A 15,450-nucleotide genomic window follows, 5' to 3' on the forward strand; every position below is an offset into this window, starting at 1 on the left:
GTTAAGGATGGAACTGCCAGGTAAAAGGAAAAGAGGAAGGCCTAAGAAGAGGTTTATGGATGTGGCGAGTGTTACGGAGCTAGATGCAAAAGGCAGGAAATGTATGGAAACAGATTATCCACTATGATGACCCCTAACGGAAGCATGACACTACTTATACACTATATATATGTATGTATATAGTTCAATTTTCAGTAAAACTATCTATTAACAGGTCAAGCACACAAATAACTATACAGGGCATTTGAAGAATATTTTATTTGTCAGTCTTTGAACTCCAGTACATCACAGTCAGATAAAAGTATTGCATTAACAAAAAAAGCAATGTAAATGCATGATTAAAGTTCAGAGAGTGAAAGTTTAAATTCTGTATTGTATCACAACAAATTAGATGTCCTTTGCTGATACAACATCAACAGGAAGCTCTTCCCTATAAATGAATTGCTAGGCACAACTTCAGTGCTGAAAGAGAAATAACTTTGGACTGTACATCAGGGTTTTTAATTTAAAAACACAATAACTACATATTATCATGTGACCCTGACCTTAGTTCACAAACAGAAAAGAGTTGTGTCAAGCATTACATTGTAAATCTCTCTCTTTATTTCACTAGTCAGTATATACACATTTACTAACGCAAAATGTGGATTCTACTTGTTTTCTTAATAAAAAAAAATAAATAAAACGAAAGCATTCGTTATTATAGCATTGCTTATTTCAAATGTAATTTTGGATGAGATTTTGGACTCGATTTAACATAGGTGGCCAAAGGCACTAGTGTTGTTTATATTACATTTAGCAATCTTTTAAATTTACAATATAGAATACCTTTTACTAGGTGGTTGCCTAATGTTTGTATTATTTTTAACAATTTATGTTCTAAAATGCATGGCTAAATTAATTTAAAATAAAGCCCAGTACACTTGAAGAAATTCCCCAAACGGAAAAAAAAAAACAACTAAATGTTCAAAACACTGAGAATATAAATGCACACTGGAAATTAGATGGCATGTAAATCTGAGGCACACAAGCTCTGCTACACATTTGCTAAGTAAGTTTCCAATGAGATACATTCTTTTAGCTGCTTCATACAAATGTTGTTTTCATAGCAGCAAGTCTCTTGAATACTGTCTTGGTTATTACATTTTTCATAAAAATATTACCTTATGATGCCCAGTAATCTTAAATCAATGTGCAACCCATCTATTGGTAGTACTTTGGCTGAAAGCTGATACACTTCAGCACTATGATTCTCAGTGAAACATTACAAGACTATAACACCTAGAAGGCTTACCTCTGCACCTCATCTCCCCTTGGCAACGTCATTCTGGAATTCTCTGACAGAAAAATGGACAGAGTCCAGAATTCATACATTTGGTTACCACATTTTTCACTTGAGATCAATGCAGCAAATTTTTCCTTCTAAATAACCCATGATTTCCTAGGTAAGATTTTTACAGAACAACCTTATGCTCACAAATAATGAAAATATCTGTCTTTTGAATGCCCATGGTTCATTGTGAGAGATTCTCCATTACAATAACCAATACCTCAGACAGAGCAACAGCAAGTAATGCCAACTTCAAGTTCCTAATAAGACACCCAGTACCCTGCCCCCCAGTTCCAAGCATCCTTTACAGGGACTGAATAAGTACACCAAATCTCTAATGACATTAGTGCATTACAGCCATGCAAGCACTAAAATGGTTCAATAAAGTGCGATTGCATTTTTCTCATACAAATGTAAATGGTATTTTTTTCTTTTGTTGTGGATAAGACAAAGAACAGGTCGCCAAATAAACTTTATTTCTTCCTCTGAAATGTTTGAAACATGTGCCTTTAAAACAGGTGCAATTCTGTAAAAGCTGGCTTTAAAAAGCTCACTTAATATTACATTAAGCCAAAATGAGAAAGAATTTCAAGATAAAACTATAATTAGTTTGCAAAATGAATTCAAATATAAATGTTTGTAAATTACCATTTTAGTAGTCATTATACAATTGTACATTTTACAGTTACAAATCACACATCCTTTTGTCAAATTTTATAAAAATAAATAAAACAGCAAACAAAATGTTTTCCACTTTCACCATATCAAATGTGTATAAAAGATTTCTGTCTGCAGGGGCAAGTTTACTCCAAAGAAATAACAGAAGCATTCAAAATGGAAGAAAAATAAGAATTCACTTTAAAAGAAATGAATTGGGGGCGATGGTGGTGTTACTGTTGTTTAATACTGGCTGTACAATAGACATGGTATAAGTGGAATACCTCTGATCTGGATAAAAAATATACATTAATAAATAAATAAAAAATATGAAACAATTAAAGAACACAAATCATTTTCCTGTTTTACATTAATTTGTAAGAGCAAAACTATTTGTCACCTTTCATTAAAATATTTTCACACACTAAACCATGAAAAGACAGTCAATAATTTGTTTATATGCTCAAATAAACTGGTCCCAAATATATCTACTTTCAGGAAGTGCCCTATATTATGTAGTTTCTCACTTTAGTAAATGACCATTTCAGAATTGTTCTTCTATTTATTAAATATGATATTGTAAGAATGAAAATAAGACTACACCAAAAATAAATTTCCCCTCAGTTGTCTGAACGACTGAACTGATCTGAACACACACACACACACACACACACAAACACACACACTGCATTTAGGGTTTCAGCAGTATTTTCCATATTCATTTACTAGTGTAAGTATCAGTTTTTGAATAAACCCTTGCTCCATGCTTTAGATAAATCTAGCCATTCATTATTCATACATCTCTGCATATTTGTCAGATAGTCATAGTATAACCATGTGTGTCACATGTGAGAAAACTGAACAGAAGAAACTGTTCTGAACTTGAGAATTTTACAAGAGGATTTTGGCAGATTGAGCGCAAAGCTGTTTAACATCAACTTCAAGATGAATTTTAGATGAAAATTACACATTACGTCAGAAGCAAACAAATTCTCAGCAGCCTTCAGAAGAACAATATTTGAAAGCTTTAAGCACTGTACTGTATGTCAGTCCAACTTAAATATTAAAATGACATGGATTTAAGGGCAAAAACTTCCTGTTTCCCACAAGAACGCATCATCTTGTTTCCAGTTCCTAGTACATGTAACCTTTGTCTCACTTGACATGGACTACAACCATTTTTGTGAGGCAGGTAAGGGGATCTCTTTGTTTGGATACACATCCATTTGCAGATGACCTGCTGAAAAAAATGTGACTGAAAAGAGATCAATGTTTCACATGAGACAGCTGGTTTCATTTCATAAGCTGACACTGCGATGGTGTTTAAAAAAGGAAGAAGAGTGCTGCTTTCTTTCTGAAGCTCTATGATGTCGACCAGGATCATCAGAATCTCCACCAAGGAGATCATCACTATGTAGGCTAGCAGCATCACAGACAATGTCCCCCAAGTGTTCAACTGAGTCAAATTTTTGCAGGTCTGAGGCGATGGTCTGCAGACTTAGCACTGACACATTATCTGTGGAGTCCACTTGGTGGACAAAATCTCCCATGTTGCTTGTCCCAAGGCTCAGAGCTCCACTTGCTGTTATGGAGCAGTCTGACTCTGCTCCAACAGGGGATCCCCGTCCCTCCCATGCCATTGGTTGGGGAATACTTCGTTTGCTTCGGCTGCCCAGGCGACGGCGGGCATGAATTTGTTCACTGATTTGTTCTAAGTTGCGCAGGGCTACTGAGTAACGCATTTTCACCTGGGAGACACGTAGTTCTAGATCCAGAACCTTGGACTTATGTTCCTGTTAGTGAAAGATAACAAATTAAAATGCTATAAATAAAAAGAAACTGATAGCATAAAATTACCCAAACTTTTAGTATCACATCTTCTAAGTATAATGTTCATTCCTACCTCTAAAATTTGATTAAACTGAGCCTTCAACTCAAAATAAGGCTTGGACTTGACAATGACCCTCTTTAGCGATTTCTGCAGGGTTTGTACTTTGGCTTCTGCTTGTTGACAAAGCTGTGTGACTCTCTGGTGCTCTCGCTCACTGCGTAGTCGCTCTTCTTCTGCCTCATTCACCTGAAAAATACCACCACGATAAAAATGCAGCAAATTTCTTTAAAAGCACAGCCGCTAAAATGTTCTGCATCATACCAAGCTTAGACAATTTAGCTATACTGACAAAAACATAAAGCAATAAATAATAAGTCATTTGTAAATATTATTTTAAAGTATCATTATTAAAGGCTCCATTATCATGTCCACTTGGTTGTTTCTGATTTTGAGCTCATATATAAGCAGGTCTGAATAAACAATGGTGTAACAATGTAGCAATTTAAACTGCTAGGGAAAAGCATCTGAAATCCCATAGTAAAGCATGCAAGTTTTTTTACTGCTCTAAAATATGAAATTTTCTTTCTTGGCATATTACCAAGTCAGTTTTTCTGACCTTTTGTTCATGAAATATGATTTTATTATACAGTCTTTAGCAGTACATTTACAATATGTTACTAAAGGCCTGGAACTTACTGAGCAACTATGTAAGCATTTGCAACTTTGACTCTGGATATTATAATAAATAAAAGTGGTCTTATTTGTAGTAAAAACAGAATTGTAAACTGCAATACCTCTACTTAGTATATCGTTTATATAATCAGGTTCAACAATGTAAAACTTGGGGAAAACAAGTAACAAGTGGAGATCCTGTTATTAGCAGTAACCTCAAATAAATACTTCCTACGTCTGCTGATCTCACTTGCACAACATTTAAGAGGTACTTTGGCAGATTCCTTTTTATTAAGCCATTTTGTTTTTTGACACAATTCATGAATAGTGCCACAACATTTAAATAGGAGTGGTTAGGACTTAGACTAGGCCTTTCTACAATGTAGAATTTCTTCCTTTTAAACAATGTTGTTGTTGATGGAATCCATTTTTTCTTGATTGTTTGGAAGCCATCCAGTTCCTAAGGTGGCTCATGTAGCTCCACAACATGTTTTTGAAGAGTAGTATTTAATTCTGTAAATATCATTCTTCAAATATTACACTGCAGACTATTTACAGGATGCTCACTTGCAGAAATAAAACAGCACTGAATTTCCTCCATATAAGCACTATTTGGCTAACTGTATACTGATAGTAGTCCTAGTCTACATAACTATTTCTGTGTCATCATCCAGAATTACAGGCTTCAATAACTCTTCTGATGTGCTTTGAAATGTTATTTTCTTAAGGCAATGTTGCTCTTCATGAGATCTCTGTTGTGAAAAGCAAAAAGCCACAATTATGAGAATTTTGTATGAGGGTCTGCACTCCAAACCATGCACCATCCTTGAAAATAAATATTTAAATGTAAAATTGAATATTTTGAAAAATAGAAGATGATTAGTCACTCCATTTAGCTTACTTGTTTAACCAATCAATAAGCTAGCCTCATCACTTCATCCAGAAACTGTCACTTGTAAATACATATTGTATATACAGTATTTGTGTTTATATGTTGCATGCTATCAACTGTAAACTTTTTTTTTATTATTATATGCAAGTAAGACACTCATTGGACTATGTATTCAAGACCTGTTAAATCAAGTCAACTGTCATCTACACGACTTTGTAGTTTGTTCTAGATTTTTATGGACTTTTGTATAAAGAAGTACGGTACCTCCTGGCTTATGTCTTAAATGCAAATAAATATATACAGTATATACACACACAGTGCATCCGGAAAGTATTCACAGCACATCACTTTTTATACAGTTTGTGGAATTCCTCAGAATTCTACACACAACACCCCATAATGAAAACGTGAAAAAAGTTTACTTGAGATTTTTGCAAATTTATTAAAAATAAAAAAAATGAGAAAGCACATGTAAATAAGTATTCACAGCCTTTGCCATGAAGCTCAAAATTGAGCTCAGGTGCATCCTGTTTCCCCTGATCATCCTTGAGATCTGCAGCTTAATTGGAGTCCACCTGTGGTAAATTCAGTTGATCGGACATGATTTGGAAAGGCGCACACTTGTCTACATAAGGTCCCACAATTGACAGCTCATGTCAGAGCACAAACCAAGCATGAAGTCAAAGGAATTGTCTGTAGACCTCCGAGACAGGATTGTCTCAAGGCACAAATCTGGGGAAGGTTAAAGAAAAATTTCTGCTGCTTTGAAGGTCCCAATGAGCACAGTGGCCTCCATCATCTGTAAGTGGAAGAAGTTCAAAACCACCAGGACTCTTCCTAGAATTTCCCAGCCCATCTAAACTGAGCGATTGGGGGAGAAGGGCCTTAGTCAGGGAGGTGACCAAGAACCTGATGGTCACTCTGTCAGAGCTCCAGAGGTCCTCTGTGGAGAAAGGAGAACCTTCCAGAAGGACAACCATCTCTGCAGCAATCCACCAATCAGGCCTGTATGGTAGAGTGGCCAGATGGAAGCCACTCCTTAGTAAAAGGCACATGGCAGCCCGCCTGGAGTTTGCCAAAAGCCAAGGACTCTCAGACCATGAGAAAAAAAATTCTCTGGTCTGATGAGACAAAGATTGAACTCTTTGGTGTGAATGCCAGGCGTCACATTTGGAGGAAACCAGGCACTGCTCATCACCAGGCCAATACCATCCCTACAGGGAAGCATGGTGGTGGCAGCATCATGCTGTGGGGATGTTTTTCAGTGGCAAGAAATGGGAGACTAGTCAGGATAAAGGGAAAGATGACTGCAGCAATGTACAGAGACATCCTGGATGAAAATCTGCTCCAGAACGCTCTTGACCTCAGACAGGAGCGACGATTCATCTTTCAGCAGGACAACAACCCTAAGCACACAGCCAAGATATCAAAGGAGTGGCTTCAGGACAACTCTGTGAATATCCTTGAGTGGCCCAGCCAGAGCCCAGACTTGAATCCGATTGAACATCTCTGGAGAGATCTTAAAATGGCTGTGCACTGATGCGTCCCGTCCAACCTGATGGAGCTTGAGAGGTGCTGCAAAGAGGAATGGGCAAAACTGGCCAAGGATAGGTGTGCCAAGCTTGCGGCATCATATTCAAAAAGATTTGAGGCTGTAATTGCAGCCAAAGGTGCATTGACAAAGTATTGAGCAAAGGCTGTGAATACTTATGTACATGTGCTTTCTCAGTTTTTTTATTTTTAATAAATTTGCAAAAACCTCAAGTAAACTTTTGTCACATTGTCATTATGGGGTGTTGTGTGTAGAATTCTGAGGAAAAAAATGAATTTAATTCATTTTTGAATAAGGCTGTAACATAACAAAATGTGGAAAAAGTGATGCGCTGTGAATACTTTCCGGATGCACTGTATATATACACACACACAAAATGTTGCCATGCCCCAGAGCCATGGTTAGTGAGTATAACAAAATATTTGCTTTCTCTACCTTAAATAACTATAACTACCTTACCTCAATATGTAAACCAGGTTAAGAATCTTAAGAATAAATTATACATTTTCAATTTGTATTCACTTTCACTACAGTTTTCATAACAAAAAACATATGTTTGACAAACATGAGAAGACCATTTGTTCCATCAAGCTCACTTACCTTATGAATTCAATATTTCACTATTGCTTTGTGGTGAATTCTGTCAAGAGTTAATGACAAGTCAGAAAAAAAATCCTTGAAGAGAATACCAAAATGTATACCCATACTTTCCCATACTGGGATGGGATTGCAAACATAGCAAATGTGCAAACTCCACAGGGAGTGACCAGGTCAAAATTCAAACTCAAGCTTCTGATGCTGTGAGACAGCAGTTTTCAATACTGCAAAGGGCGGGGGTATATTTTAAAATTAAACTGTAAATGAGTAACCATCATTTCCATTTAATATTGCTGGAAGTACATCTAGGCAGCAATTGTAGCTTTAGTCGGTTGGGATAGGTCTTTGAAAACTAAATATATTTTAGTGAATATTTGATCATTTTCTTTAACTCTCTTCAAGTAAAATCAAGTTCTTTAGGGAAATTTGACAGACAGCAACTTTCGAGTCATACCATTGATGGTGTTAGACTGAAACGTTTGCTAGACCACTCAAGAACATTTCACCTCTTGTTACTTCACTACTTTAGACTTGCTCAAACTATATGTGTCATAATAATGACATTTTGAAAATGTGTTATACTTGCCCAGCTTTCTATGTTCCATTCATTTTTGGTGTTATTCTGATAACCTTCCAACCAAACAAAATCATACATGCCATAATAATATGGGATGTTTCCACCAACATGTTTCACAATATAAGCAATTTTTCTTATGCAAGGTGCTATGTTGTGTTGGGAACTCTTTGCAACGAAAGCCTAAAAGCATTTCTCCCTAATGACATATCTCTAACAAGACTCAAATTTGGATTTTGTTTTCTGTGAGAACTTTCTCTTAACCGGTATGCTGTAAGCAAATAAAGAGATATGAACTGCTCGAGATATTATAATCAGGTGTCAACTTTGGATATAACAGCCTGCAGATCTTTCAGAATTACAATTGTTCTCCTTGTAGCCTTTTCTGATTCTCTCATAGAGTGCATTCTTCTTGGTCTTCAAACCTGCCTGACCTGTATCAACTTTGTACTGAACAGCCCAGAGATTTTACACTGGATTCTGGAAAAGCTACAGCCATTGCAGTGTTTTTGTTCCAACCAGTTCAACAATTAGATGTAAACTTTTGCTGCTAAAATAATATTTAATTGAATTAGAAATGTTTTCTCCTTCTCTTTGTCTGCAATCTTAAATTCTTCTTTCTAATACTGCAAGTTGTTTCTCTTTATGAACTTCATAAAGGTAGTTTACCACACAAACCTTTTCTTGTTTAGTTTGCTTAAATGTGAAACAGGTCAATAATAAAACTGCATCAGCCATCTTTGTCCTGTTTAAAAGTATTTACATTTATCAGAAGTATTTGTTTGAAAATAATGTTAACAAAGAGTTCTGATTTAGAGACAACAGATTACACATGACTAAATCCTATGTTATAAAAAGGCTATTCATAACTTCAAAGAAATGGTTCTTTGGAAGTGGGCAAAGTTTTATGTGTGAAAATAGCTCAGAGGCATATGGGAAGATGTGAAAGCACAGGTGATAAAATGGAATGCAGGAAATTGTGTCTGAGGTGTTAGGCGAGTGACAGCTCAAATATAATAACCAGAAACGGACTGTGAATATGTTGCATTAAACTGTCTCCTTTTCTCTGTATTATACTTCTCTGTAATGCATGCACAATTGTCTTAGTCCTTTTGTCTTGTACAGGGTCAAAAATGACAGATTCACCTCAGAAAATATGCATAGATAAAAAATCTATTGTGGGAGAAAAAAAGATATAATCTGCAAAATTAAACATGTTTAATCAACAGCAGAAACTGGCTTCAAATTGAGAAGTTGGTTTCATCTGAAACCTGCAACCACTGTGGCTCTAAAGGACTTGGACTTAAGATCACTGGTTATGCAGTTGTTTTTTTTTGGAAGAAGGGAATGTGTACCCACAACCTCAAGGTTTGAAGTCCAAAGCCTTAACCACTACACAAGATCAAACAAAATGAAAACTAAACGATCACCTATGACACAATATAAAATTAGTAAAGACTATCTCACACACAATACTAAATACTTTTATTGTTGGTTTTGCCCCCAATTACCAACATTTCTACACTCAAATAAATAACACTATCCTTATAGTCTCATTCAGCTACAAAAAGTGGCAATTCAAATGTGACCAAAAAAAACTGGATTCTACTCATGAGTAAAAGCAGACATTAGCTTTACTCACAAAAGCAATTTAAGGTATTTAAAATTGAAGATTACATTCAAAATATCTTTGTAGTCATCTCCATTATCTCTCTATACTCACACATAAAGACTAAATTTCTTTTATAAATCACACACCAGAAAGGAAGCAGCAGAAAAAAAAAAAAAAAAAAAAAAAAAAATGTCTTGATGACTGAGGAGGCTGACCTTGCAGATTAGCATAGTCTATGGTGGAAATGGAAGTTGCTTTCAGTTATACAGTGTCCTCATAATGTTTAGGATAAAGACACATTTTTCCTTGATTTATACCTCTGCTCTAAGTTTAAAATTACAAATCAAACAAATCAGAAGTGCACATTGTATACTTTTATTTAAGGGTATTTGCATACATTTGGCACACCATGTAGTAATTGTAACACTTTATATATGATCCCCTCATTTCAGAGTACCTTAATATTTGAAATGATGGAAGATCTTTGGGTTAAACATAAGATACAGATTGGCTGTTGCATTTCGTACTTTTACTATTAATGGATCTACCTATTTGCAGGTCTGTCATCTATAATTAAATTGAAATTGTTTTGTGAATTTTGCAATCTATTGCAGAAAACCGCAGATGACACTGTAGGGCTGCTATTTAAATGGACTGCAATTCCCAGCTCCTCTGGGTGTACTGCATCATTGGGCAGCTTTAATAGTTGCTGCAAGGGCTGCTGGGTGAAAGATGAGGGCACCAACTTTAAATGTGAGCCATAACAAGCCGGTAAGATTGCAATCAGCGATGTCCTTCTTTCAGCACCTCACTGCACAAAAATTACACTCATAGGATTACAGTTGTCTCTTTATTTATGTTATTGTTCTGTGCCTGCTTATTTGTATGAATTCATCTGAGTTGGAAATTTTCTTCATTTGGGAGCGCTACCAACTTCTACAAATCTTTACATACAACTGCATCACAGTAGGACAATACTATACATAACTTTCTGAAGATAATTCACAAGGGATTTCATTTCATAACTAAATCACCATCATTTGTGAAACTAGACTGTGATGTGTTTGTCATTTTGTGCTGAGTGTTTTAAGAATTCATTTTGTATCTGTAATATTAATTTTTATTGTTTCCTACCTTAAATATACACACAAATTATAATTTAAATTGTATACAGTTCACTAAAGAACTGCTGAACTATGGTCTTTGTATGGGGGGCACCATGCATCTATGTCCCAGTAGCCATTCTTACAAACATGATTTGCTTGTGCAGTGATTGTTTATCTCACAACCTTTTGCATCTTATTTAGTGGCCCTAACCCCCGCGAATCACAAGGGATTACTTCATTATATAAACTAAACTTGACAAAGTATGCCAAAATGCATCAACAATATGCACATTTCAAAAAGTCACAATTGTAAACTGCCTAATTCATCTCAATAATTAAAGCCTAAATAAAGCAAAAAATTTGAACAGTAGGGCAAGAAAAACCAAGAGAAATTTCAATGACTGTCCAAAGTTGCTACTTTCAATATACGTTTTAGCTAAAATCCATTACGTCTAAGGATGAACATATTCTAGGATTATAATTTGTGAGTAAAAATGTAGAGGAAGTCAGGGACAAAATTAATAAATGTTTAAAAATACCACCTTCCAGGACATTTAAATACTGTAGGCATTAATAAATAAAAATACAGCAAAGCATAATGTAGTTAAATACATAGTGAAAATGCTGAGTATGTACATTTCTGATAGAAAGTTGAAAATTCTTATGAAAACTAAATTTGAATATGTAGATAAATTTCTGCTGTATTGCTTTATTTAAGAATGATGCATTATATAGGATATATAATGATGTGTCATGCATATAATTTTGGTTCATGAGTTAGTGAAGACCTAGACTGGTAATTTTGTCATTATTCAAATATAGGAGAAGAAGAAAAAAAAAGGATAATTTCTCAGGCAACAAATAACATGTTTTACTACAAAACTAAATTTTGCCTTTATTTTTATACACATCTGTGTTATTTGTCTAAAATTCTAAATGCTTCAAAATATGTGCTGTGTATCTGAAAATAGATGTTCCAGAACAGTAACAATTTCCAACATTGCCAATTAATGACAGCTACGGTACTTACATTCCATAAATTGTTCTGACACAACTAAGAAATATGCCACAGCAGGATAAAATATGCACTTATGAAACTAGTTTAAAAAAGTTGAAGAAATACATTGTTCAAGAACTGACAGGACTCTGATGTGCTTTTCTACAGTTAGTGGGTCCCAATGAGAACCAACTGTCCTTGTCACATGAAATCTGACATAATGAACATGTCACTTTTTTAAAGAAAAAAAAAAAAAAACACTATATCATTTTATAACAGTTCAAAAGGTATGCAACAGTTAAGGAAATTTTTTGCGTAGTTAGAATGTTTGATAAAACTGTATAATTATACTACTGATAATTTTTTTAACACTATTTGAGCTATGTGAAGTCAATATAATAATATCTAGGTATTTTAAAACTCAAGTTCACTTATGCATTGAAAACAGTTTTTTACTGTCTACTAGAAAAGATAGTTACTTACTATGGATATGAAAAACTACAGAAAACATTTAATATCATTATACAGATAGTGCCTGTTTAAACAGTCTTTTTTTTTTTTGGACTTGCGTGTACTGAACACATTTCTAATGTACAGTCACATACATCTGCATAGTAAATAATATCAATAATCCAGTCCCAACTCTGGTTTATGTTTTTTCTTGTTGAACAGACATCCTCTGTTTTCAATATATTTGCACAAAGACAGACAGACAGATTATTTGTTCTCAGGGGAAATTCGGCTTTTTACAGGTGCTCATTGAATAAATAAATACTTGTATAAATACTATGGTCTGAACACACATAGATTTAGCTTGCTTTTAGATTTAAGCTTGTACTATGAATATTAAGACTACACTGTGAATAATCATTAAGATGTAAAAAAAAAAACAAGGTGTCTTGTGTCCATTAAATCTTTCATACTTAGCGCTTTATACAATAAATAAATAAATAAATAAATAGATAAATAAATATATATTTATATATATATAAAGCTCCAGTACTCTCCCATTGTCATGCAAGGTTAGGTTGTATGCAAATTTTCTATTGGCCCTAGAGTGTGTTGGGGGTGCAAGTGTGGTGTGGGTGTGTGTGTTCGCCTTATGATGGATTGGGGTTTGTTCCTGCCTTTTACCCAATATGAGCTGACTGGCTCCAGCATCCCCATGACCCTTTTTGGGACTAAGCAGGTTAGAAAATAACTGGCTAAAATTTAGTGTTTGCTAGAGTTGTGGTGTGCAAAATCTGCAAATTTTTGCCTATATTTTCATTATACTTTGCTCAAGACAAATAAAGGATGAACTTAAATATAGGTCGATTGCATGGGCAGTTTAACCTCAATAGCATTCTGTTTCCCTGAATTGAACCAATATCAATCACAGTACCATTTGTTTGAACAGAGCAGGAATTCAGGAGATGCCTCAAGCTGTATTGATGATTTTATCACCTGTGATGGGAAGAGCACCAGGACTAAATAGGTTTACAGCTTGAGACAGGAGATTGTTAAAACATCAAAAACTTTATTGCTTTGGGAAACTGATGTATTCAAATAGTTTAAAGAGTCAGAGTGAATTAATATTGCCAGCCAGCCAATCGGAATATCTAACAATCACGTGTTGCGAAACCCCAACATAGAATTTTATAATAAATATGCCTTTTCTGAAGAGCAATGTTAGAAAAAGAAAATGAAACAGCAATATCAGAAGAGGGCGCTGGCAACATGTGGAAGTTTTCATCTGATCGTCAACAAAAACAACTTTGAGTGCTAGATCACAAGCCGCCTGGGACATTTCTTCTTTGACATCTATACTTTTTCATAAGCTTTTCCTAAAGACTATATCCAGACTTTACAATCAGTCTTATTTTCTGTTATTCCTTATTCTATTTGGTATCATTATTCATGTAATAAATACCACGCTACTTTCTATACTCTGTCTTCATATTTACAGTGATTGAGGTAATAAGGTAATTTTTAGTAAGAGCACCTGGAGCAGATGGAAGTTTGTTATATGCTCTGAACTGCAAGGTTTATTAAGGCTGAAGGTGAGAGTGCCACCTAATAGTAGGGAACAGTATGTAAAGTAAGGCATTCAAGGTTGATAAATAGCCTATAGCCAAGGATATTGAGCCTTTGGTCTCTAGGAATATATTCAAACATACAAATTAATATTTAGCTCTGAGATATATTTAAAACATCATAATGTATGTTGTTCGTGCTGGTAATAAGTAAATCTCTTGAATTGCTAAGAGAGTGACATGTTGTGCATATGTTAGTCATAAGGCTGAAACAGTGATAAATAAAGCACTTCAGACTGAATAAACAATCAGTATGCGGAGGGATATACTGTAACAAACGTAATTTGGGAAGTTAAAAGCAGGTTTGATTGGCATCATGCACTTAATAAAACATCACTACATCCATTTTATGAAGTGGCATACTTCAGTGTAGGGTTGCAAGGGGCTGAAGCCAGGGGCAGGACCAGTTCTTTACAGATTTAGAAAAACATAATTAATACATTATCATTGTTAAACAATATAGTTTGACTTCAGTGTCACATAGCCCCAAATAACCTAATATGGATTCTCTGGGATATTGGAGGAAAACCACAGCAACCAGAAGAAAATCCACAGCACAATATGGTAACTCTAAACAAATAAGGCCTGTTGGGCATGTTATAGCCTAGTCTCTCTTCTAGACAACAGTGTTATGACCATAGTAAAGGTATTAGCTTAAAAAAAAAGTACCAGTACCAGTGTGGGTGGGTGTATATGTGGGCCCAGCAAAACTGGGGTGGCACTTGGTGCCCTCTCTGGGATTATTTCTTGCCTTGCACCCAAGAGTTGGAGAATGATGACTAGAGCCCATCATGACACAATGCATGATCAAGTGGGTTTGAGAATTTAATTTTACAGTGAATTCAAGAAGTATTCAGACTCCTTCTCTTTCTGCACACTTTATTATGTTGTAAATTTAATTATTAAAGGATCAATTTTCCATTTTCCGCCATTAATTTATACTTAATAACCCATAATACTAAGGTAAAAATCATGTTTTCAGAAAGGTTTTCAAATTTATTAAAATCAAAAGCTGAAATCTAAATATTCATACCCTTACTCTGTAGAAGCACCATTGACAGCAATTACACCTTTGACTTTGATTGGGCAAATCTGGCAGATTTATCAGTTTAAAATTACACCTACAACCAAGTAAAGTAACTGGAAATCGAAAGGGTCTGAATACTTTCTGGATTCAAATATATATTATCAGCATATTAAGAGTCTAAAGGATTTTTCTAGGAAAAGAAAGGAAATAACTACAAGGCATATTCTGTTAGGCACTCCTGAATGCAAATCAGAGAAACTAATAATGTCACTACTCTCATATAACCTGTGAATAAAATATTGTTTTTAGTTCTAGACGCTTAAGTAGTAAAGCTCTTAAAATAATAAGACCAAAAGTAAAATACAGTTGAAAGGTTCCTCAAAGCATTTAAATTATCATGCCTACAAAAGATGTGAGAAACACAACAGAGGTCTTATTTCTCTGTAATAATTACTGGATAGATTTAATAAATGATCAGCTAAGGAAAGAAAAACATTATACAGAGTAAAGTCTAAGTAAAATGGAGTA

General features: G+C 34.8%; 1 protein-coding gene across 1 annotated transcript in view; it reads right to left on the minus strand.

Annotated features, from left to right (window-relative positions):
- Window positions 1-240: 240 nt before the first annotated feature.
- sh3bp5lb (SH3-binding domain protein 5-like, b) overlaps window positions 241-15,450 on the minus strand; it is a 47,211-nt gene continuing 32,001 nt past the window's right edge. The window contains exons 6-7 of the mRNA XM_039768694.1: window positions 3,891-4,064; window positions 241-3,780 (exon numbers count right to left, since the gene is read on the minus strand). Coding sequence (XP_039624628.1) covers window positions 3,286-3,780; window positions 3,891-4,064 — 669 coding nt within the window. The 3' untranslated portion in view covers window positions 241-3,285. The remainder of the gene's footprint in view (window positions 3,781-3,890; window positions 4,065-15,450) is intronic.

Source organism: Polypterus senegalus, chromosome 11 (genome assembly GCF_016835505.1).
Source record: "Polypterus senegalus isolate Bchr_013 chromosome 11, ASM1683550v1, whole genome shotgun sequence".
Classification (NCBI taxonomy): domain Eukaryota; kingdom Metazoa; phylum Chordata; class Cladistia; order Polypteriformes; family Polypteridae; genus Polypterus; species Polypterus senegalus.